Genomic DNA, 25,678 nt, shown 5'->3' on the forward strand with positions numbered 1-25,678 from the left:
TGTGTAGTGTAGTCAGTAGTGTAGTCAGCGTGTAGTCAGTGTGTAGTCAGTGTGTAGTGTAGTCAGTAGTGTAGTCAGCGTGTAGTCAGCGTGTAGTGTAGTTAGCGTGTAGTCAGCGTGTAGTCAGCGTGTAGTCAGCGTGTAGTGTAGTTAGCGTGTAGTCAGTGTGTAGTCAGCGTGTAGTTAGCGTGTAGTCAGTGTGTAGTCAGTGTGTAGTTAGTGTGTAGTCAGTGTGTAGTGAGTGTGTAGTCAGCGTGTAGTCAGCGTGTAGTTAGCGTGTAGTCAGCGTGTAGTCAGCGTGTAGTTAGTGTGTAGTGTAGTCAGTAGTGTAGTCAGCGTGTAGTCAGCGTGTAGTGTAGTCAGCGTGTAGTCAGCGTGTAGTCAGCGTGTAGTGTAGTCAGTAGTGTAGTTAGTGTGTAGTCAGCGTGTAGTCAGCGTGTAGTTAGCGTGTAGTCAGCGTGTAGTCAGCGTGTAGTTAGTGTGTAGTCAGCGTGTAGTTAGCGTGTAGTCAGCGTGTAGTTAGCGTGTAGTCAGCGTGTAGTCAGCGTGTAGTTAGTGTGTAGTCAGCGTGTAGTCAGCGTGTAGTCAGTGTGTAGTCAGCGTGTAGTCAGTGTGTAGTCAGCGTGTAGTCAGTGTGTAGTCAGTGTGTAGTTAGTGTGTAGTCAGCGTGTAGTTAGTGTGTAGTGTAGTCAGCGTGTAGTGTAGTCAGCGTGTAGTCAGCGTGTAGTCAGCGTGTAGTCAGCGTGTAGTTAGCGTGTAGTCAGCGTGTAGTCAGCGTGTAGTTAGCGTGTAGTGTAGTCAGTAGTGTAGTCAGCGTGTAGTCAGTAGTGTAGTTAGTGTGTAGTGTAGTCAGTGTGTAGTCAGTGTGTAGTCAGTGTGTAGTCAGTGCGTAGTGAGTGTGTAGTCAGTGTGTAGTCAGTGCGTAGTGAGTGTGTAGTCAGTGTGTAGTCAGTGTGTAGTCAGTGCGTAGTGAGTGTGTAGTGAGTGTGTAGTCAGTGTGTAGTCAGTGCGTAGTGAGTGTGTAGTCAGTGCGTAGTGAGTGTGTAGTCAGTGCGTAGTGAGTGTGTAGTCAGTGTGTAGTCAGTGTGTAGTCAGTGTGTAGTCAGTGTGTAGTCAGTGCGTAGTGAGTGTGTAGTCAGTGCGTAGTGAGTGTGTAGTCAGTGTGTAGTCAGTGCGTAGTGAGTGTGTAGTGAGTGTGTAGTCAGTGTGTAGTCAGTGCGTAGTCAGTGTGTAGTCAGTGTGTAGTCAGTGCGTAGTGAGTGTGTAGTCAGTGTGTAGTCAGTGTGTAGTCAGTGCGTAGTCAGTGTGTAGTCAGTGTGTAGTCAGTGCGTAGTGAGTGTGTAGTCAGTGTGTAGTCAGTGTGTAGTCAGTGTGTAGTCAGTGTGTAGTCAGTGTGTAGTTAGTGCGTAGTTAGTGTGTAGTGTAGTCAGTAGTGTTGTGTGTGTCAGAACAATGAGGCGACTGCTGAGTGTTACAGGTGTTACAGCAGTGACACATCTGCTGCTGTCAGGCCTGCAGGTATCAGGCTGTTGTTCTCCTTCATCTCATAGTGGACAGAAATTATTTTTTGGAGCGGCACAAATAATTTGTGTGGCATCAGATTTGATGCAGAACAGCTGATTGTTCTGTAAATAGTGTTTGTTTAAAAACGTCTTGGCTGCATTTAAAAGAATAGCTGCAAAACACTTACTTTTTTGAAGTAACTATATAATTAACTGCCCAACATTGGTCATTATTTACTGTATGTTGCAGACAGAGTTACAGACTCTCTCCCAGACCACAGACTCACAATACAGTCAGAGCTTTTTAAAAATAAAGAAAAGAAAGTTGTGTTTTCAAAATTGGAGTTCAAGTTATTTTCCTTCCAACAGTGTTAACATGCTGCAGGTCAGGAACAAGATTGTTTACATTCTCATTGTAAGTGGGCTGAAGCAGGTAATTAAAAGTAGTCTAACATAAATGCTGTAATTTGATTACTTTAATAAACATGTAACTTGGATGCTGGCGTGACCACAGTGCACACGTCTGCTGTCGCTCACAGTGGTCCAGGGGACGCTCAGGGAGTTTGTGTGTTCGCTCACACACGTGAAACATTAGAGGGAACACTGGTGTGCACTGGTGGAGTTTTTTTAAATATTTTCATTGTAATCTATAAGCGTGTTTCAAATGCTGTCTGCAAGTTTAAAAACATTGAATTAATTAAAATTACACAAGAAGTTTTAAGATCTTTTGTCTTCATTTTAGTGTCAGAAGCTTTGATGACCCACTTTGTTGAATATTACTCAGTAAGATTATACTGTCAACTGAAAGATGAAGGGACTGATGGCTACTAAGCCTTTTTCTTCAAACTGAGCCTCATTCATCTGATCACACACATTCATAGAGGCACTCTTTTCTATACTTAAGGGGTTTATCTGAAATTCACGGTCACACAGTCAGCTGATTCGCCAACTTTCCGACTGGTAGACGACCTGAGCCAACGCTGCCCCAAAGATAAAATAGCAGACCTAAAAGGTTATCCATCCACCTATCCTCATCCTATCAGGTCACACCTCAGACAGGGCTAAGCTATGGGCAATTTAGATTCACGTGTGTGTTCACGTACGCCCTCTGTAGCAGCAGGCAGTAATCCACCAGGACTGGAACTACATCCTGAGAGAAACACAAAGAGAGGGTGGGGTTGGTAGAGAATTACTTCAAATGTTAAACATTCATGTCAACAAAACAGAGCTGATTAAACAGTAACAATCAGCATCTTAACTCTTTCAGCTACATACACACAGCCCATAGGTAAATCATGTTGGCTGCTTTATGAATACCAGCAAGGACAGAGAGAATGGAAACACTGGAAAACTCTCCGCTCTCTATGTGCAGACCTCTCTGCATTGACACCTGTTATTAATCTCTGTCTCTCTTGCACAGCATCCCGTCTTCCTTCTCTCACCCCAACCAATCACAGCAGATGGCCCCGCCCCTCCCTGAGCCTGGTTCTGCTGGAGATTTCTTCCTGTTAAAAGGGAGTTTTTCTGTGGGCAAAGTGCTTGCTGATCGGGGGTCATATGAGTGTTGGGCCTTTCTCTGTATTATTGTAGGGTCTACTTTACAAGCCTTGAGGCCACTGTTGTTGTGATTTGGTGCTGTATAAAAAAACTGAACTGATTTGAATTGGAAATCACTTTTTTTCGAACAACACGGGTAAATTTCTGTATCCTAAAAATGTTGCACAGCCACCGGCCACCAGATGGAGCATCACTGTTGAGAAGCACCATCAATCTGTTAGTCTAGGCCTGATCTTTTTCTTAACACCGTCAGAATGCCATCCTGGATACAAGATTTTATTTCATTCATTTTTGAGCAATGTGCATCATTCATAATGCACCGGCACACTTTTAGTCTTTATTTCTTTTTTACACATCTTTGTGGTATCATGCTTTCGTGTTATAGTTTACATCAGTTCTGTTTAGAGTATAATGTTGGTACGATGCGAGGTGCTGCACATTTAGCAAGCGTGGGATTAATGGATTTGTCTTTGTCCATTAAACTCTTCTGGAACTGAAGCTGATATCTGAGTGTTTCTTAGTCTGTCTCATTTTTCTTTGAGTCAACTAAGTTCGTTGGAACGTCCCTAGCTCTAATTATAATGCTCTGCAACCAGGGAATCTTTTTTTTCTACAAAACACAGAACTTGAGGCCAATATGCTTGATGAACTCAGATCCTGAATAATAAGATAAGAAGACTCGTCAGTTTAATACAAAGTGGACTGATCGGTTGGACGCCAGTACCATGCTACTGTACTAACTTCGTGGCTACACACTTGTGTTCTCTACGGCAGTTTAGTTTACCTGGAAATGTTGCTCCATCACTTGGATTTTGCCTTGTTCTGGACACTTTTTCAAAGCATGCTCAGCAAACTGGAAAAGGATCTCGATCATCTGTGGACACGGTGAGTTTAGAAAGCTGAAATGTCAAAGTAAAAGTAGATTTGATGCAACAGACAACGTTTATCTTTTCTCACCTTGTCACTGACCACTGCCTTCCTCTTCAGAGAATCTCCATACAGGCCTTAAAAACACACAGTTCACAAATGATCTGTCATAAGTAGTATATATAAGTATAGTATGTATAATATAGTATATATAACAGTATCAGTATAATGTTATGAGTATGGTAACATTTAGCTACAAGCATGCAGTGATACTGTTTGTCATAAACTGGAAACGACCCCACTGTTGGTGCTGGTGTTGGTCAGGAATTATTCTTTGCAGGCAGCTTATTAGGGTCATGCTCAAGAGAGTCAACAGATTTGACCAAAGTGCCAAAAGCGTGCATTAAAACTTCATAGCCCCAAGACAAATGGCAGTGAAATCCAGGATACACATATCATAACTGATGGCTGGTCACACTGGATATGACCAAAGTCTGGATTATCACACGATCCTACTGGCATCCAAGCAGAATGGGCACCAGCTGTGCACATTTCTGGAATGCCAATTAGTTAATCACATATCGTACACGAGAAGCTGGAGAAACACCAAGGACTCAGAGAAGAGGTGGAGAAGATGTGGAGGGTGAAGGTGACGGTGGTCCTAGTGGGCATCGGAGCGCTCGGTATAGATATCGCAGGCAAGTGTAATGTGTGGCTGTGATATCGATGACAGAGGAGTGAAATGAATTATACCCACCAACCACAGCCTTAGCAGCTCCCTCGTGAAAGGACCAGGCCAAAGAGAGGGCTTCAACAAAATGTTCCTGCTTCATCAAGCAGTCAATGCGCTGGACATATAAGCAGAGACAGGGAAGGGCAAAGGTCAAGGTCAGGCCTACGCAATTCTAATTAAACAGTGATTGTTGCTGCTAATGGACAGATACTCAAACTGTCACACCCACCTCTCTCCAGTTCCGTAGAGTCATAATGTGAGCTGACTGAGGGGTGAGACAACATAACATTAGACAGTCAAATGGGACACGCTCAGTGTGTGCTCTTCTCTGAAATATGAAACTCTTCTGATTATTAAACCTCAAAACCCCGAAAATATACAATGTATACATAACTGATAGGTCCTAGTCATAGTCCACCGAGGACAATGACTGTCTTTTTCTGTTATGACTCAAACTTTATTAGATTTTAATATTAAAACAACAACAAAGAAACAAAGAAACAAAAAAACAAACAAGCCAGAAGACAGAGTGGACAAATTGAGAATCGATGCATATTTCCACCCAAAGAAAAAGATCCAAAACAACATAAATACACAATGATGCCAATGTTTCACACAGACCCAATTACAGCTTTCCTATTTAGTCCGACCTTAACTAATGAAAAGTAGTTAGCCCATTTGTCGTTATAGTCGTCCAGTCTATTCAGCAGTCTATAATCTTTCGTAAGCTGCCACTTGTCCCAAAGAGTCGATGAGGCCTCCACTCTTTCACCAACAGCTTCCTCTCCAGCATAATCGCCGTTTGTACCCAGCAAGAGGAGTGGGTAAGTGACTCAAAGCTGAAGGGTCTCCTAATACGTAAAGACTGTTCATGAATGGGACCTTGACCTACAACCTTCTCTACTACGGTGTGAATATGAATCCAATGATCTTGGACTTTGACGCACCCCCAAAGCAAATGTAAAAGAGTGCCACTTCCCTGCTGGCGCTTCCAGCATGCATCATCAGTCGCTCGACCCACCCTGTGCAACCGTGAGGGTGTCCAGTATAATCTATTTAAAATCTGAAATGGGAACAATCTTGAGTTCACGTGACATTTTTTTCAGATTCCTGAGGATGCCATTCCTCCACTGTAAAGCCGTTAAGTCCATTTCCCACGTTCTTTTGAGGGACAGTGTGTTAGGATCAGAAGCTAATAAAAGCGTTTTGTTCGCCTTGTAATCGGAAGGTTGCCGGTTCGAGCCCCGGCTCGGACCGTCTCGGTCGTTGTGTCCTGACACACTTCACCTGCCGCCTACTGGTGTTGGCCAGAGGGGCCGATGGCGCGATATGGCAGCCTGGCTTCTGTCAGTCTGCCCCAGGGCAGCTGTGGCTACAACTGTAGCTGCCTCCACCAGTGTGTGAATGTGTGTGTGAATGGGTGGATGACTGGGTGTGTAAAGCGCTTTGGGGTCCCTAGTGGGGACTAGTAAAAGCGCTTTACAAATACAGGCCATTTACCATTTAAAGGGAACTTTGCGGATAAACCAAATGTATTGGTCATCAAATGGCTTCGTTGCAGGTCTTTCCAAAATCCCTGCCTAGGTAAATCAAATTCTTCTGCAAGTTTTCCAAATGATTTAAATATACTGTTTTCATATAGATCCCCCAGCACTGTTACACCTCTCTGGAACCAGAGCTTCCAAAAGAAGGGTAATTATGGGATCTGGTGGTGGGATTACACCCAATACCAGCAGACTGGTTGAGATATGGGTCAAAGTTGAATAATTTGGACATTCTTTTCCATACTTCTTTCAAATGAGAAAATACCGGCTGTGATTGGACGTGGGGGGGCAGATTAGTTGATAAGCTATATAATGGTGTAAATGGCGAGCAAGCAGTACTTTCAATGGAAAACCAAGGAGGCGCTTTCTCAGGGGGTAAGAAGCAATGTGCCAGATGCCGAAGAGAAAAAGCATAAAATATAAAAGTAGATTAGGCATCCCTAACCCTCCTCTGTCCACTGGTTTCTGCCGTTTTCTCAGATTCAATTAAGCTTTTTATTACTCCATGTAAATGCTTTACAGAGCTGGTCAAACTGTTTGGTGTATTTCAAAGGAACATGAATTGGCAGAGCCTGCAACAAATAGTTGAACTTAGGTGTACATACCATTTTGATTACGTTTACCTTCCCCAAAAATACATCTGAGACCAGCGATCAAGATTCTCATATCGCTGAGTAAAGGTTCAAAATTTATCTTTATCAGGTCTGACAGATGAGGCGGGAAGACTGTCTTAATGCTGCATTTCCTCAACACTGAAGCCAATTCACAGAAGAGGCACCTTCAGGGTTTGAACACTGTTTGAATGGAAGAATGAGCCAAAGTCACACCTGAGCAATCAGCAGAGTCCAGCCTGCACACTTCTATCAGTATTCACATCCTCATTAACAGCAGCAGTCCGGTTACAACCACAAACGCCTTTTTATAACATCTGTCACAGATGTTTTTGTTTTCGGAGCGGGCAGCGCATCTAAGAAGGAACCAGATTGACTTGGTCGTTCAGTCTTTGTTAACTTTGTTTTTGAGAAACACTCATGAACTGTTCAAGTACTTGCACATGATGTTCTGTCACCACTGATTCTCATCAGTGTTGAGATGTTGCACGCGTTGGAGACGGGGATGGAGTTATTAACTTTGTGTGACTGTAATAAATAACTGTCATTTGTAACATTACTGTTCTGATCACACAACACAGAGATGAACTCGTGGCACACAACATGACCCAGTCAGGAGAGCCAGCGCTCTCTGAACCTGCCATTTCTGTCAGATCTGCCTCCATCTCACCCTACCCATGGCATGCTTCTCTTTCACACTACCGACTGCATGTCCTTCTTCACTATATCCACGAGCCTCATCCGTGATCTCCCTCTTTTCCACCTGCCTTGCAGCTCCGTCTTCAACATGCTCCGTCCAGTAAATCCACCGTCCCTCCTCTGCACATGTCCAAACCATTTCAGCTTCAGCTCCCTGACTTTGTCTCCAAACCACTGAGCCTGAGCTAAAATGCTTCCATTGATAAATAACAAAAGTTTTCATCCATGGTGATGATATAACAGATGTATAGAACAGAAAGGTAAATAGTACAAAACAGTACCTTGGTGCCCAAATACACAATCTGTCCTGCGTAGCTCGAGACTGATTGGTAACAAGCCTTTTCTCCAACTAAAGCCTGAAACACAAACACAGATGTACAGCCAAAAGGTCAGTGGTGAACTCACTGACAATGCTTTCAAACACATTGTTATTATTTTCTCAGGAATTCTGGGACCAGATCCTGAATCACAAGAATTTAGAAGATATGCAGGTGTAATTAATAGAGAAGGTAACCAGGACCTGATTCATGCAACGCTCTAGGTTCAGGTTCAAAATCTGTTTGCATGTTTGCATGAACAGAACTCGATATGTTAAAATCAGGAAGTGTCTTTGTGTTTAAATGAGCAACTATCCAAACGTCCTGTGCTGACCTGTAGAGCTACATTTACTGATAACTGCTGTGCTCATGGTGCCGAGTGAAAGCCACTGAACCTCGTGTCACTCCTGTCCCTGTGCTCCGTGTTCCCTCTGTTCACTGTCAAGTCCGTGTCTCTGTCGTGTGCTTCCTGTTTTATTTTGACGGTGCCGTGTTTTCGCTGCACCTGTCCTGGTCCCACGTCTCCAGTCAATCTCGTCTCTATGTTCCCTCTGTCACCATGTCGTTATGTCGTCGTGTTCGCTCGTGTCTCTGAGTCTGTGCCTACGTGTCGTATCTCCTGTCTTATTTTGATAGTCTCTGTCCTACATCAGTGTTGTGCCTTCCTTCGTCTCATCATGTCCGAGTTGTCTGAGCTGCGTTTCTTCCTGTTTCCCATCCTCTCGTGATCCTACCTGTATTTCGGTCCTCAGAGGCTCTGCGTGCTGCGTTTTCTCCCTTCGTCTTCCTGAGAGTGTCCTAGCTCGCTGTCCTGGTTTGTGTTGCTCCAGTTTCCTACTCTCAGGTTCCAGTTCCCAGTTTAGTTTCTAGTTTTGCGTTTGAGGTTTGTTTTGTTTTTTGTAAATGTTTATTTCTAATGTGGAGTTTTTCCCAGCAATAAAGCTGCACCTTAACTTTAACTTCCTGTTTCTGAGTCCTGCGTTCGGGTCCTTCATCCTGCCTGCCACACAGCAGTTGCCATGACAACATGTCGTCATTATCAATAAAATAAAAGACAGTTAAATATTGCAGAAACTTGTTATAAATCTGGTTACCTGGATACCAAATGAATGATAAGGTCGGTTAATTTCTGGTTCCACATCTGAATCTTGAAAATGCGGTAACTTATTCTCTGGACAAAGTGACTTGTTTTGTGGTTTCTTCAAAGGCTGAATTTTGTTTTTGTTGGGTTTTTGCTGCATTATTACTAACAGAGAACTGTAGCAGGGTTTTGACTAACATTTTCATGAGTTTTGAATCTCAGATTCCCAAAAAACACGAACTATCAACATCTCAAATGAAAGCCTCAAACGCTGACCATGCCTTACAAACGAAACCCTCACCAGAGCCTGGGAGACGTTTCCTCCAGTTGCCAATGATTTGAAATGTCGGCTGTTATAGACCAGCTGCACCTGCTCCAAGTCCAGAGTCTCCAAAACCTCTTGGCTAGGCCGGTCCACCACGTGCAGCTTTTCGTGGCTGTCCACCAGGACCAGCGTACGGCTGTTAATCCACTGCAGAGACACAGAGGTACAGCAGGAAACAGACAGAGGGTCATATAAATGCCCATGACTCTGACGGGTGCAACGACTGTACAGCATTAAAAATGAGATGCACAAGTTAAAATGTATTTGGCATTTTTCTTAACCTACACAAGAAGTTTACACACAGGTTCAAATAGATTCAAACGCCATCGTAACGTCACTTCGATAAATGTCCCACCGCACCTGCACCTCAACCACACTACTCTGGCAGCCATCAGCACGTTTCTGGAACAATCCTGGCTGGATATTTGAGAGCTCATTTGAATTGGCTACAGATCCAGCTTTCCCTCAATCATATTAAAATAATCCATAATCAGACAATACACATGTTTAACTATAAACAAGTCTGCACTCATATTCTAACTCACTAGCCCAAACAACAAAGTACATTTTTACATTGGCTAAACACGCTGTGATTAATCTTAAACTTAAACAGTTTTTTATGCAGGCAGCAGAAACATGAGAAGGAAGAAGAGGAAGGATCGTGGATGCACAGGGCCTGCACAGTACGTACCACTGACACCCAGAATCCCACCAGCCACAGACCGACCAACCAAACGTAGCAGTTTGTGGACGACAGTCGTGATACCGAGTGATAGCAACATCAGGAAAAAGGAACAGGACAAGCTCAAGAAGCTCCGAGGGCTGAGAGAGGAGCTCTGGAAGACGTGGAGGTGAATGCAGCAGTGGTCCCAGTGGTAATTGGGCCACTTGGGCCAGTGACCTGCAAACTGGGCAGGTGGCTCCAGCAGATCCCAGGAACAACATCTGAGATCTCTTTGCAGAAAAGCGCAGTCGTAGGAACAGCAAAGATCCTGCAGAGGATCCTCAGGCTCCCAGGACTCTGGCACTGAGCCCCGCCCCGCTGGTGTTTGTCCTGTTTCACTACTGAAGACTTTTTGATGACGGGGACTGAAGTTTCTCCAACAGTGATGTCAGCTCAGCGTTTTATATTATCTGCACCAGAAAGTCTTTGTCCCAGGAAAACAGCAGAATGGAACTTTCTAATAAACCAGAGGTTCACTCCAGGAAACGCTGTCATCAGGAGTGATCGTATTTTACAAGAATAAACCATCCTGAAAGGTTTAAACTCCTAAATACATCCAGCACTCCTCTGCTGACCTGTGCATGAGTGAGTATGTGCCACTGTTGAGCATCTTCTCGGGGTACTTACACTTAGGCTGATGATGTCACAGCTGAGCTGGAATTGTCTCTGTTTGATGACGTGGATCGTCCCCGATTCCTCTTTCTTTACCTGAACAAACAGTGGTGGAGGAGAGAAACATGATCCCGGGATAACTGCTCTTTGACGGAAGTGTTTGCGCGCTTCAGAAATCAGACGTCTGGGAAACATTCAGTCCAACATTATTTAGTGTCAGCTTGTATCCTCGTAGCTTTAACATAGTAATGATTTACATCTACTGAAAGCTTTGATATATCACAGTTCAGCACTTACCAAGAGGAAGTGGACGGTATCTCCTTTGCAAAAAGCCAGGACTGGATTGACCATCTTCTGGACAGCAACAAACTGCCAGGCCAGCTGAGGAACGCTGGATGGATCCGACTAACAAAGGAGAACATAACACGACATCGGAAACGAATCTCACGGAGCGCCTCTGAGGGTGTGCCACGTTCCCATCACCACGTTGTTGGGGAGAAAACTCTGCCCTGTCCCGGTTAACTGTGACGTGATACTAAATAAAACGTAGACACGTTTTTGAAATAAGATCCAACCTTTAACTTCTTTAACTAAGAAGGAACAAAAAGGAGAGGAGCATGTAGAAGCACATCCACTGTACTGGGAAAGACACATATTTTGAACAGGGACCAGTGGCTGGTAACACCACCAGATAGAAATCCAACTTTCTAGTTGCAAAGCAAAAAAATGCTAAAAACAGCAGCTGAGTCACTTCGGACATGTTGGCAAGTTAAGAAATGAATGATGATGCTGAGTGTGCAACTGAGCCGTTCAAAGCATCAAAGCTGTTGATTTTAACGTCTCCTACGTGCTGACTGTCAGAGAGACACACGCTCGAGCAGAAGGCGATTCGAGCTGGAACGAGTCTTTCAGGACCTCTGGGCAGTTCTCTTTGTGCCTGCCTGGTAAACAAGGACTCGATAGCTCTGCTCTGCCTCTTGATTACAGTTCATGGTAAATGAATACAGCACAACAAAGTAGTGCCATCACATCTGACACGATGCCTCATCACGTCAGTGGATCTGACTCATACATGCAAACCGCACTTCATACCTTATTGTAAGGAAATGTCATCCAGACTTTCAGGGAGGGCTTTAATCCAATGACTAGAATCTGGGGTGAAAAGACAAAACCATCAGAACCTGATGCTGCACGAATGAGAACACGATTATGACCTGCGGACGACCTTTGGCATCTGCACACCTTAGTGAGAGATGCCATAGCGAGCAGAGAGTAGTGCGTGATGGGATGGTCTCTGAAGTCCGGAGGAGAACGCAAAGGTTCGATACAGCACACCTCCCCTTTAGAACCACTGAAGAGACATCGAGAGTCACATGACCGCATCCCCATCACCCTCCTGAGAACAAACGAGGGGAAAGCAGGGGAACCAATGAGAAAGATGAACATAAAAAATCACCGAATCAGAGTCGAGTTAAAACGGCAACACTTGTTGCTGGTGGGATTACATGTGTTCATTTAAGAGGTAGAAGACCAAAAAGTTCTTTCAGCACCTCGGTTACAAAAAGCATCCTCCCCTCAGCCTGCTCATAGATGTACGTGTGGTATAAGTGTGAAAATGCGAGGTCACCTCCTTCTTCAGTTATCACAAGATCTTTGAAAAACTTGACCTCTGACCTCGAGGTTAAAGTTACTAACTCATCTGAGATCTTTAGTAGATGCACCTATGCTATCAATTAGAAAATCCTCATTTCCAGCTATGCCAACAATACTCCGTCAGCTTTTCAGTGCTGAGGGGTAAAAACTGCTCAGGAACATAAAACCTGATGGTTGAAAATAACATTTCTGTAACATTTAAAGCCGAGTCGTTCACCTGAAAGCCAGCTCAAAAACAGATCCTCCACTGTCATTGCACACGGCAATAGTTGGGTCATCTGTGAACTGCAATAACAAGAAAGGCAAAAGAAGAACTCAGGACAGAAGTTAGACAGAAATCATCAGGGAGGAAACATTTGACATCTCTGAGCCGCAGGTAGAAAAATACAACCTTTGTTACAAATGTTTCCTTAGTAATAGTAGTGGAGGGGTGACGTTTGGTGACAACAACAAAACAAAGCTGACTTTGCAAGTGTGTGTGTGTGCATGGACCTTCACATGCAGAATGGCTGTCCCAGGAGGGTGGGCATCAGTGATGGTCCTCAGAAGCTTCCCATTGGCTAGATCCCACATTGTAATCTGATCGTGCAGACGGAGAGACGACACGAGGAAGGTGGTCATGAGCTCAAGTGAAAGCTGTGAACACATTCTGCAGTGCATTCCTGTCATATCAGCAACGCTGGTGCTAATTTTATTTTTGCTACGACCTTAATGTGTTTCTGAAATGGAGAATGAAGCAATGATTTAAAAGGCTGGAAATGAAACAAAGATGAACAAATCAATCATTTAATGATCGTTCTGAAAAAACTAGGCTAACACACGAAAATGCATTCGATTAATAGTAGAACGGACCTTATCCTGACAAAACAGTGTGCAAGTTTCACTCACACAGAGGATGACATGTGATCAACCTCACATTATGAGCGCCTGCTACAGTCCTAAATAATCCGTATAGTTAAAATGTGCAAATCTTTGCAAAGTAAAGATTTATTTAGGAAAATGCATTAACAGAAGGTTTAATGAAATGTGTCTGTAGCCCAACACAGGGCCACATAGCGCTGGTATGGCTGGTGGAAGCAGATATTGGTAGGCTGTGTTACTTCACTATTAACTGCTTGACAAGCCACTCAACATTTGCAAAGCAGTAATGTTAGTGACGTCTTTTCTTTGTGTTACAATATTTTTGTATCATATTTCCCCATTTCTGCATCAGTGTATTTTGATTCTGCCAATTATGGTATCCAACCTGCACATTAAAAGACAACAAGTAATAAACAATTACAAATACACATGAACCACACTAACAAATATAACCTGTCCAAAACAGGGATTCTTGTTCCTTTGATCCTTGTATTGGTGTTATTTTAAATTCAAATAAAATGTTAAAAAACGTGGTGTCTAACCCGATACTAGTTCATGCAGTTATTACGTCTAGTTTGGACTACTGTAATCAGGACCCATACAGACCTTATGGGACCGTATCACCCCAGTCCAGCACTTTGCGCTCAGACTGCTGGTTTACTTGTGGTTCCTAGAATATTTAAACAGGAGGTAGAGCCTTCAGTTTCCAGTCTCCTCCCAGTGGGAACAGCTCCCAGTTTGGATTCGGGAGAAGACACCCTCTTTGTTGTGGAGGGAGGGGCATCCATCATAATCAACTATAACTTCACAAACAGTGTGTTTGGATTTCCCAAGGAGGATGTCGAACAGAATGCAGTAATTTGCAAAATATGCCGTAAAACTACTGCTAAAGACAGCAGTGCAGTGAACTGATCCTATTAGCTGAAAATGTTTTAAAGTGTGCACGTCAGCGTCCCCCCACACACTAAAGAAAACGTTAAACCAGCTGTGACACCTGTGACTGTTCTTCAAGCGTTTTCTAGACTTTTCTTTCTGTAATTTGAGGTCATCAATATTTTACAATTTTCATATGTTATAATCACAAAGGAGCACGTTTTTAATTTGAATCGGATTATTTTGTCTTGTGAATTTGCCACGATCAGGACGAAGCGCACGGATTCTAATTATTCATCATCTGTTCACTTATTTTAACATTTTATTGGGATTATAAAGTTCAAAAGATCACCAGCACCGACACACTGTTGGGTTAGTCATCATCACCCACACGCTGGCTGACCAGCCATCTAACCTTTGGTCAGAAAAGCGTCAGGAGGTAATGGTACTTCATTTAGAAAAGTGTGAGTTTTCATCTTTGGCATCATCCTGTCAGCATGGTGAATTTCAGTGTTTCCCCATGAAGCATGAAAATGCTGTAACTCACCATGAAACAGGAAGCTGTTGTTCCTAGATCAGGATTCTTAAGTGAAGGCTTTCACTGTGTTAATGAGTTTGCTACAGACTGTGGTAGCAGCTAGCTCCATATATACGTCTATCTGCATGTGAACCAGATGTTTGTGAACAAGACATTAGTGTTAATGAGCTGTTAGCTGTTAGCATTAACTCATATGACCTTCCTGGGCAGCGTCCTACTCTACAAATCAGACTTCAGATACACTGACAGTGGGGACACACACACTGTTGCATGTGTATGTGAGTGGAACAACCTGGCGTACAGGAAGGACATCACTCACTTTATCATCTGATGTGAACTCAACCACCTACACATCCACACTAGTGAGAACTCCCATCACAGTGAACATGCACGGTTTTGGCACTGATGTCGTGGACAAGTACAAATTCCTGGATGTTCACCTTCACAATAAACCGGACTGGTCAGAAAACACTCCAGATCTGTACGAGAAAGGACAACGTCAGCTCCTGTCTTCCTTCTCTCACTCCAACCAGTCGCAGCAGATGGCCCCGCCCCCCTGAGCCGGGGGTTTCTTCCTGTTAAAAGGGAGTTTTTCCTTCCCACTGTGGCCAAAGTGCTTGCTCACAGGGGGTCACATGATTGTTGGGTTTTTCTCTGTATGTGTTATTGTAGGGTCTACTGTGAAGCGCCTTGAGGCCACTGTTGTTGTGTATAAATAAAATTGAACTGAAGCTCTGCTGGGCAGGCTGAGGTGTGCGGGACTTTTTCAGTGACGCTCCTGCAGTCTTTTACCTTCTAACACCTTTGTACAGGTGACAACTCCCCTGGTGGGAAGGTCATCCCTTCATCCCAACAGCAGTCACACTGTAAAATACAGATAACTGCTGAAATATATGTACATCATCACTCCCACTGCACTTCATGTGCACATAAAAAATATCGAGTTCTAGTTACTCTTGGAAATCTTTTTTTGCCCAAATTCAATTTTTCTTCCTCACTGTTGTGCTGCTATAGTCCCCACGGTGGGATTCATAAAGTCTATTTATATCTGTCTATGCATCTCTCTATATATGTACTTATCCAGCCATCGTTCAAATTTGGCAGCTTAAGGTAATGTTTTTAAAAACAATAAAAAAGACTCTTAAAGTCTGTCCTAAACCAAAAAGGAGGGCAGCTGTTTTGAATTATTTTGGCAGCAGTTTTGTTGTAGTTAATCAAATTTCTCCCAGAGATTTCATCTGACCACCATGAGCATTGGTGAGTTCAACCTAATGACCCTGGCGATGCTAAATTGCGAAGCATGTGAGTTTGTTTTTTTTAACTGAAGGACACGTCTGTGATGTCAAATTTGGATTATTCACTACAGGACATTAAATTGTTAAAAACATCCTAAACCTTACAACTGATAAAATCATCTGTTTCTATATGAAATGTTCAGTGTTAATATCACATACAGGAACACATCATTAGTGAGTGACCTCATACACCACCCACTGGCCACGGGTAGTAACAACAGTTAGAAATCATCCACCCGACTACAGCAAACACCTCCACAGTGTCAAGTCACGACATGCACTGAGGTGAAAGGGCCCTATGATTTAACTGTTATTATATCATCATTACTATTTGGCAGCTTTAACAAAATAAACTGTAAATTAGTGGCAAATAAAGTCTATTTATCTTGTCCTAGTACCTGTCCTTTGGCAAACCCGCAGAGAAGTCGTGAGCAGTCATGGTTGATGCTCAGGGCAGAGACGGCGCCAAACTCTGCTCCAGTCGTCTTGGTACCCAGACAGAGCCGCAAGGCCTGGTTGGTATCTGGAGAGGAAGAGGCCGTTTAGCTGACAGAGCAGGAGAAAAACAGGCAAAAGACACACTGAAAGTTGTCCCAGTCCTCAGTTTTACGAGTGCAATACCAGAATTAAAAAGCACATAATTTAAACATAAAAACAAAACTGACACTAAATGAAGAGCCATAAAAGTAATCAAAGTACTGTAAATAAAAATAAACAAATGAAACCAAATAACATGCCAAACCAAAATGCACACAAAGAGTGATGTTTCAGGCTGAACACCAGACGAACAACATTCAGGAGGATCTGACAGACGTGGTCATACCTTTTCCTGCTCAGGCATCATAATGTCAGCAACACAGAGAGACACTGATCAGCCCTGCTGCAAGTTAAATACTGAGCAAATTCCAGTTAAACCACATCACAGTGCGAACATCATCCCTGAAGCCTCTGTTCCTGCGTGTGTGTTTGTAAATTCGCTTATTAGCAAGTGTTGTGTGTCTCTGAAATAACAGTGAAGTTTGCCTGGCAGAATGCTGTTACTGAAGTTACACATCTGTCATGTTTAAAAGGGACTTCTGCAACATTTTATAAAGTAGAACCAAAGCAATGATGCTAAGACGAAATAAAGACAGAAATGCATGACTTCATCTCTTTTAGGGAAATCAAACCAGCTTAAAAGCTCAGTGGTGTTTATGTGCGGCAGTGTGCGTAACACACGCTGTAAAGCAGTACCATCCTGAAGTCCCACCTTGTACAAACATTCGATAACCACCTTAAAGGTTCCATGGATCCGTCTAACCACTGTTAGATACGGCAGAGAAACAGAGGGGTGGGACGCTCTGAACATGAGATAAGGAGTCAGGTGGTACGTTGTGATTACCTGAGTCAATATAACCTGGTGTGATAACAGCTAATGCACAGTGGGACTCGTTCATACCCGGACTAACAATCCGTTTGCTCAAACTGTTTTTGTATTTTTCAGTGATACAAAGGTAAGTGTTCCACTATGGTTCAAACTTACCTTTACTGATGTGAGCTAATGATGCTGTTTGTGGCTTCATTTCCAGGTAATATCTGGCTTTCAATACCAGATTTTCTGCACCACATTTATTCATTGATTAGTCTTATTTTGCCAACTACTTCATCTGAGTGTCATTTTATAGTCTGGATATTTGGCACAGTCAAAGTTTGAGTCGACCGTCTGACTGGTTAGATCCTTATTTGGAACTTAGGTTGCTAAAATAAAACATGCATACATTAATATAAGCATGCTTTATGTAATACAAATTAAAGGTGCTAAGTAAATGTAAACTAACAATGACAGCTACATATAAAAGATACATTTGAATAATTACTTAATCCATCAACATGTCTACTGGGCCCCAGCCCAGCAAGACTGTCTTATATTATCAAGACTTTCATATTAAACGTCATCAATTCATCTCTCTTAATTCTTGTTCCACCATTGGCCCACTTAGTCAACTGTCATTGTGAATTCAGATGATAACTTGTGATTTCACAGAAAACAGGTCTGCATTTTCTATTTCCAGGCCTCACTCGTGTAATTCTAGCCACTGTCACCACATCATTAAGCAAAACACAGCTCACTACGTTTGACGACTGTGTCTTCCCTTTAAAAATGGTGATATAAGTGAAAGGCTATGTTCTGATTCACAGCCTCCTCCTGCCATCACATCAACACGATGCCTCATCGCAGCTGTTCTGTTGAGATTAACAACAACTCCGGCTACTACACTCTGGCCAATCCAAGGTGCGGTGTTACTTCTGTACTTTCCATCTGATGCAAGTTTCAAGAATGGGTTTAATGCAACATAAATCATCTTTTGCTGCCAATACAAACAGTCTAAAATGCTCAAATCTACTCAGTATGCACATGGCAATACTGCAGACACTTGTGATGTTCTCAATTTAGTAAGTAAGTAAAATTTATTTAGATAGCGCTTTTCACAGGTAAAAAAAATCAAAGTGCTTTACAACACAGGAAATGGCAATATAAAACAATATGACAGCAAATCAATGATGTCATTATGGTCCAGTTCTCTATGTAATGTTTGAGTTTTAGGGGAATTTGCAAATATTGAGAGAAAGAACCAGAAGGCTGTCGGTCATGAGTTTTACAAACTGGCTGCGATGGTCACTGGTGCAGGGACGACCTCATTGGCTGTTGGTTTCAGCACGCCATGTGAGGAACACAGTCATGCTGTTGAGGATGCAGCAGAGAAGTTGTCGCCTTTATTTAGACATGAATTCTCCAGATGTGCTGCTCCAGAACAAAAAAGACGCTGTTGGTCATTTCTGCCATATCGTTACAGTAAAGATGCAACTGCTAGTTAGCCATTAGCATGCAGAAATCCTGTCAGCCCTCATGGTGAACCATGAGACGGTTCTTTGAGTTCATGTGCTGTCGAGCCAAGAAAAAGTAGTCAAGATGATGATGTGACCCAAGCCACGATGTATAAGACGGCTGCAGAATGAAACCCACACACCTAAAGCACAGTGGTGTGGTGGTTAGCGACATTGCCTAACATCGGAAAGGTCCTGGGTTTGAATCCATCAGCTTTCTGGGGCCATTCTGTGTGCAGTCTGCATGGGTTTTCTGGCTTCCTCCCACAGTCCAAAACCGTGCAAATGAAGTTAACTGGTGACTCTAAAGTGGCTGTAGGTGCTAATGGTTCTCTGTCTCTTTATGTTAGCATGAGATAGGTTGGGGACATGTCCTGTTCAGGGTGTACTCTGTCTCTTGTCTTATGAAAGCCTGAATAAGCTCCAGCCCAACCATGATGGATGACCACGTCAATAATTATAGTTGGTTATAATCTTTTTAAACCTTTGGGTTTATCATTGTTGAAAACTTATTTACAAGCACAAATATAATAAAACTGTGGCAAACTTTGCAAAATCCAACACAGCCAGTGCACATCTGAGCAAATGGAAAGAGGAAAAGTGTTTGTTTTGCAAATTCTTACCAAAGTAAAATCCTAAAATGAATGAATCCATTACTTGCATCAGAAGTTCTTCAATGATCTGCATAAGGGTGGATAGAAAATAATGATCCAGCACATTTTTATGGACACTTGTGTAGCTTGCCTGTAGCTTCATGTGGGAGGTGAAAAACAGCAGCTCAATGTGTCACTTTTGAGGTGGATTAAATGCACATTACTCCTGATGATGGTAAACAGCACACTATTGTGCAAAGGTGTCAAACATCCGGCCCGTGAGATCATTTCATTGGTCAGTTATTAACGGCCTGTCGGTATGTGGAAATCAAATCATCAGCCCTACTGAGAATCCATGTGGGCAGGGCTGGGACTATTTTAATGGGCACACCATGCAGGCATTCACATGCAAAGACCATTATGTGACAGCACGTATGCCATAAACATGCAGAACATGTTTACTTTTCTACAAAAACATGCAGAAAAACAGTTAAATATGAAATTTCTTTACACTGACAGAAAGGAGCGTCTCACCCATTACTGATCAAAATGGGCTGTATGTGAGTCTGACACATGTGCTCTAGATAGTCCAAAAACATGAATCCACTGCAGCAAAAACACCATCAATCCTCTACAAGCACAGCAAAGACAGCACACCTACACAATCATTATGGGCAGAATCACTAACGCAAAGGTAGGAAGAAGAAATCCCACAGTGACGTTTAAGCAGAACGTATGCTAACCCCAACCAAGCAGTCCAAGAGTATGTTTGTGTGTAACAAAGCTGATCTCTCATCTTTAGCCCTGCTGCTTCCTGTTTTGCACTTTTATTCAATTTATTAAAATGAAACTCCTCCATACATTCGCCCTATAAGGATAAGGGTTGGAGCACGTATGTGGGTATAAGTTTATTGTTACTTTTGTTGTGTAACTTCAATAATGCGAATGAGAAACCAAAAGCGTCACAGCCCTGTTGGGTTGTTCAGCTCTTACAATACTGTTGTGCATGCAATGTGTCCTATTGACTGCATTATTGTTACATAGTTTAGACAAACAGTGTTTACTTATTGGAAAGTATAACCAGAAGAACTGGTCAAAGTGTTTCTGTTAGACCCATCTAACACACTGTGTCTCCATGCTTAGGGCTTTCAGTGAGAGTGGCAAATGCGAGGTCCCTTTGCCACCCATGGTAGGTCCCTGCTCTGAAGCCAGTGCACTGTTCAACAAAGTCACTGGCAGTGCAACTGGAGCAGTTGGAGTCTTCACCTATGACCTTGTCAACCCTGACATGAACGACTATAGCCACATCATGGCTGTCATGTTCTCCGTGCCGTATGATCGAAGCCTCTACTCCAACTGGTTTGCCGTGGGGATCTTTGACAAAGGAACCGACTGTGACTATAATCTTTATGACATCATGTATAATGGGAGTGAAAATAGTTTCGTAAGAGCCAAGGCTGACGGGTCCTGCATTTCTTATGAAGGTGACTACGTTATTGTCAGTGCCTCCATGTCTGATTCAGGTGAAGCAGTCCTGAGGGTGGATGTCAATGACACAGGGATGTACTAACACAACAGACGCAAGATGTTACACAAGTAAAACAATCACTGGCATCCCACTACGTATCTGCAAGGGTCAATCAACTGGTAAAACTGGTCACTTGCTAAAGTGCTGATTTCAGTGTAAACGAGTGCATGCCGTTGTATACTCAAGAGTGCTTTCTCTAGACTGATTCATGAAAGATTTGTATGTATCAAAAACAGGTTTTCTTTGTAACCAGTGTATAACGTAACAATAAATCTAAACCTTTACCTGATTTAAATTTGTCCCTCTTCTGTTCAACATCACCTCCGGATTCTGCAGAAGTATTTCTCTGTTTATTATCTCAGTCTTTAGGTCCATTCTGTCGAACGGTGGGCCTCAAATATACACAAGATCAAATTCCCTTTCAAACCGACACTAGGACCACTAATGGTGATGGAAGGACCTCGAGCTATTCTGAACACTTTCAGTGCTAAAGAGTCAACTTGGAGTCAACTGAAACGCCAGGCTGTTTTGAACATTTAAAAACACCCAAACTGTTCTCCAGGGTGAGAATGTCAAAGGGCGCTGTAGCATCCTGAGATGATTCAGCAGAAATGAACAAAAATGTTTGGTGCGTGCCAGGACGGCAGCAGCACAGAGGACACTGACAAAGTGTTGCCTCCTTCCTGATTCCCTGTGTTTTTGTATGTTCGTTACACTTAACTGTTTCAGATCAAACAAATTTGAATATTAGACAAAGATAACACAAGTAAACACAAAACGCAGATTCTAAATGAAGGTGTTTTTCTTATTAAGGAGAAAAACCCAAACATACCTGTGTGAAGCACTGATTGCCCCTGAACCTAATAACTGATTGGGTCACCTTTAACAGCAACGACTGCAATCGAGCCTTTGTGATGACTGGCAGTGAGTCTTTTACAGCACTTTTTGGCCCACTCATCTCTGCAAACTGTTTTACTACAGCCACATTCGGTGGGTTTTCAAGCATGAACCGCCTTTAAGGTCATGCCGCAGCATCTCAATCGGGTTCAGGTCAGGACTTTGTCTGGGCCAACCCAAAGTCTTCATGTTGGTTTGCTTTACCCACTCAGAGGTGGACTGGCTGCTGTGTATTGGACCTTTGTCCTGCTGCTGAGCCCAAGGGCACAATGAATGAAATACGTAAGAGCGATACAGTGATAAATGAATAGTTATCCTTAAGAACTATTTTCCTTTTTTTCACCGTTTCTCTTATCAATTTTGCACAATTGTGTCTAATTTACTTCATTTGTATTTGTCAGTTCTGGTTTTTGCTCACCGGTGCCACACATGTATGTTCTATCTTTTATGTGTTTTCTGTATTTGCTTTCCTTTACATCTTTACCTTTGTGTGTTATTGAGTAAATAAGACTTGTAGACTCAGCACTTCTACTACAAGTATAAATAAAAAAATTAAAAGAAAAGAAAGGCACAGCACACATAAAACAAACAAAACAAGACGAGAAAGAAAATAAAAATAGCAAATAAAATAAAGAACAAGTCAACGCCAAGTATCATTTTCTAAATTATTCCCTTCATAATGTCTCAGAAGCTCAGCTAAAGGCGACCACGTTTCTGCTGAGAAGGTGATTGGCTGCAGACTCCCATCTCTGCAGGACCTGTACACCTCCAGGACATTGCGGCGTGCAGCTCGGATCTCAGCTGACCCTTCTCACCCTGGACACAGTCTGTTTGACCTGCTCCCCTCAGGCAGGAGGCTCCGGTCCATTCGCACCAGAACCTCTCGCCATAAGAACAGTTTCTTCCCCTCTGCTGTTGGACACATGAACAATAACCATATAACTGTACCCGCCACTAACACATGACCCTACGCTGTGTTCACTGCATCATTCCATGTTTGGCACTGATCACCACCTGCACTCATATCTTTCAACGTAGCACTCTTAATTCTTATTCTCATGTATATATCTCATGTATATCTCATGCACATATCTTTCCACGTAGCACTTTTAATTCTTATTCTTTTATTTTTTCATGTCTATTTAAGTGCTATTTATGACACTATGTTTGCACTGAAGCACCGCAGCAATTTCCTAATGTTGTAAACCTGCTCAACATTTGGCAATAAACCCCTTTCTGATTCTGATTCTGATTCTGATTAAGATCTGCTCCCTCTCCTCTGACAATAAGTAAGTGTGTCCAATTCAGCACATGATGATGCCTCCTGCACCCACCTATCACTTTAGCGTACATCTATTTTCTTCCAACACAAAGATATTCACCGCCTGGCCTGCAGGAGGCCAAAGTCGATCCATTTTAGCTGTGTGGAGCTAAAACCACAGTTCTCTGGATATATAACCAGCTCGTGGCAGTTATCTGACTGTGTGGTTGGACCAGTCAGTCCAGTAAGGAATATTAAACAGTGTTAAACCTGTTCTTTTTAAATGGCAAACACCATCACAAGTAAATGGACTGGTTCTTATACAGCACTTTTCATCCATTTACACAAAGTTGATTACACTGGAGAGCAACTCGGGCTTCAATATCTTGTTAGCATACATTAGCATGCTAACTGGAGCAGCCAGGGATCAAATCACCAACTTCCCAATTAGTAGATGATGTCTCTACGTCCTGAGCTACAGCCAATCCTACAGTAGTTGAAAAACGTGCTGAAACCTCTGTACTGTGGCTTTCCAAACACACATATCCTAATGCTAGAGTACAACTAAGGCGGTTAATATGCTGAAACCCGTGGACCTATCATCTGAAATGTACAGGCATGAAAATGGAAGTGCAGAGAGCTTCTAGCAGTCTACAAAACACAATGTAGTTACATTGTCCTGTAACTGTTGTTGCAATGATACTTACTGTGAAATGCACTTCTAATAATTGTGATCATGTTTCCTGATAACAAATGGTTACTTTGTGATGAAATAAATCAAATTCAATCCCATTTTTAGAAGCACAAAGACGGTCTTTATTCAAGCAAGTCAGGAGGTCAGTTGTGATGTACACAGGAAAACATCAGGACTTTGTGCAGCACACATTCTGCTTTTAAAATTTCATACAGTTCATTTCCCATTTGTAATGTGACGCTGAAGCCGTAGCAAATTTGCCTGTATGCTTTATTACTGCATCGCTACATTAATAAACGAATGCAAACGAACTGTAACTGATTAAAGACTGTGGAGCCACATATTCATCTTTACTGTAACAAACATTTTAGATTCCACAGATCTGTTTGACCAGTGTAAAGACACATTCATCGATGCAAAGGCAGCGCGTGCACTTTCATCAAGTCATCAGCATCTTCATGGCTAAATGATCCAACCTGGATTGACACATTCCACATGTACTCAAACTGATGCCAGTTTTTGAGCGACCTCACAGTTGCCCTGCTCCAAGCTGCTTCTTTACACTCGTGAAATGAGCTATCGCCCCCTTAGCGCAGAACAGTCCAACATGGTCCTACATGATGGCCTCTCTGTCTGCCAGTGCCACATAAAACGCTACCGTTAGCTGTGATGTGACAGTCACTGAGTATCCTTCATCTGCGTCTCAACAACACTAACGCTGAACGTAACATGCTGTAGTTGGCTAAACCACTGTTGTGTATCTTCAATACAAACATCTGCAGTCAAACCTAGATTCCTGTCAATCAGTAAGTCAAGTGTTTGGGGTTTGCTTCTATTTATGGGCTTGTTTCTGGTTCATTGGTGATAAAGTGATACAGTTATTCTCAAAGGGAAATATTGTTGACAGTGTAAATGTAAATAGACAGTATTACAGTTCAGACTTACCAAAGACCAAAGCCAGACCATGAGACGTTCCCACAGCAATGACACCCGACACTGTCTGAAGACACGGGGACGTACAGCTCAGAACAGACTAAACATGGAAGCGTTTTCAGATAGACAAGTACAAATGACAAAACACATCAAGGCTCCAAGTGTGACTGCAGCTGACGGCTGTCATTACTTGTCAGGTTCTGCTATGTGCTGATCCACGTCTGTAGTATGTAAAATATTTTTAATTATTGATGCAGGTGTACATATTCAGTCACTACACACTCTTTGTGTTGAGATGAACTACTTAGTAAATACTCACTATAGCTGTTGGAAGTCCAGCGTCCACTTTGTCCTGAGTGAAGACACAAAATGTTTTAGTTAAGAGTAGGGATGGGTATCGAAACCCGGTTCTTGTTGAGAACCGGTTCCCACTGTTTCAATTCCTTGGGATTGTTTGTCATTTTTGCAAACGATTCCCTTATCGATTCCAGTCGCCCCGAATGACGTCACCACGTTGCAGAGCGTCATTTACCTGGCAGGAAACACGGCGGCTCAAACGCTCAAAAGCTTGGTTATACTTTACGAGAACGGATGACAACAGGGCAACTTGCAGTACTTGCAAAGTAGATGCTTCATTTAAGGGAGGAAACACTACGAATATGCAAAAAACACGCGATGACCTTAAATGAATGTCGTGTTTTTAATTCCATGAATCTCAACCCAGCAGCAGCGGTAACGTTTGCACGTCCTCTCCCGTTAATGCAGCAGGTAAATAATCAACTAACAGTGCATATTATGTTAGCGCGATCTGTCTTATTACAAACCTGCCATTACTGTGCATTTAGTGACCATGATGAGACAGAGTCTGGCTCAGATGCTGGCAGTTCTCGCTGCAGTCTACCGGTAGCGTCTCCTTTCAGGCAGGATAGACGAATGTCACCGAGCAGAGACTCAGTTTGTGGTCAAAGGCTTGCAGCCGTTTGCCACAGCAGGTGATTTTCAGTAAGTAAATGTGTTTAATTGTAGGCAGGGACATTACTGGATATTCTTGTGTAATTGCTACAGAAGAATATTTATTTTATTATTTTACATTTACAATTTTTTCCTGGGGGCCC

At 42.7% G+C, this 25,678-nt stretch overlaps 2 protein-coding genes across 2 annotated transcripts in view; one reads left to right on the top strand and one right to left on the bottom strand.

Moving 5' to 3' along the window:
* The window catches only part of vps8 (VPS8 subunit of CORVET complex), a 71,486-nt gene that overhangs the window by 28,611 nt on the left and 17,197 nt on the right, over positions 1–25,678 (bottom strand). Inside the window, exons 5-20 of the mRNA XM_085368980.1 lie at positions 24,883–24,915; positions 24,576–24,630; positions 16,191–16,315; positions 12,718–12,804; positions 12,443–12,510; positions 11,815–11,968; positions 11,665–11,724; positions 10,870–10,977; positions 10,588–10,668; positions 9,213–9,383; positions 7,795–7,869; positions 4,889–4,924; positions 4,684–4,774; positions 4,017–4,063; positions 3,844–3,933; positions 2,606–2,652 (exon numbers count right to left, since the gene is read on the bottom strand). Of these exons, the coding sequence (XP_085225106.1) occupies positions 2,606–2,652; positions 3,844–3,933; positions 4,017–4,063; positions 4,684–4,774; positions 4,889–4,924; positions 7,795–7,869; positions 9,213–9,383; positions 10,588–10,668; positions 10,870–10,977; positions 11,665–11,724; positions 11,815–11,968; positions 12,443–12,510; positions 12,718–12,804; positions 16,191–16,315; positions 24,576–24,630; positions 24,883–24,915 (1,328 nt within the window). The remainder of the gene's footprint in view (positions 1–2,605; positions 2,653–3,843; positions 3,934–4,016; positions 4,064–4,683; positions 4,775–4,888; positions 4,925–7,794; positions 7,870–9,212; positions 9,384–10,587; positions 10,669–10,869; positions 10,978–11,664; positions 11,725–11,814; positions 11,969–12,442; positions 12,511–12,717; positions 12,805–16,190; positions 16,316–24,575; positions 24,631–24,882; positions 24,916–25,678) is intronic.
* On the top strand, positions 17,987–21,025 carry LOC146620570 (DELTA-stichotoxin-Hmg2b-like). The gene is made up of 2 exons (XM_085368981.1): positions 17,987–18,064; positions 20,394–21,025. The coding sequence occupies exons 1-2, from the start codon at positions 17,997–17,999 to the stop codon at positions 20,818–20,820; spliced, it is 495 nt and encodes a 164-aa protein (XP_085225107.1). The 5' UTR covers positions 17,987–17,996; the 3' UTR covers positions 20,821–21,025.

This window comes from Diplotaxodon limnothrissa, linkage group LG13 (genome assembly GCF_057381915.1).
Source record: "Diplotaxodon limnothrissa isolate DT_005_m linkage group LG13, D_limnothrissa_male_GT1.1, whole genome shotgun sequence".
Taxonomy (NCBI): Eukaryota; Metazoa; Chordata; class Actinopteri; order Cichliformes; family Cichlidae; genus Diplotaxodon; species Diplotaxodon limnothrissa.

Coding starts and splice junctions, on each gene's coding strand:
- LOC146620570 (XM_085368981.1), top strand. CDS start 17,997: ATGCCTCATCGCAGCTGTTCTGTTGAGATTAACAACAACTCCGGCTAC. Junction 18,065..20,393: donor TACACTCTGGCCAATCCAAG/GTGCGGTGTTAC, acceptor CTCCATGCTTAG/GGCTTTCAGTGAGAGTGGCA.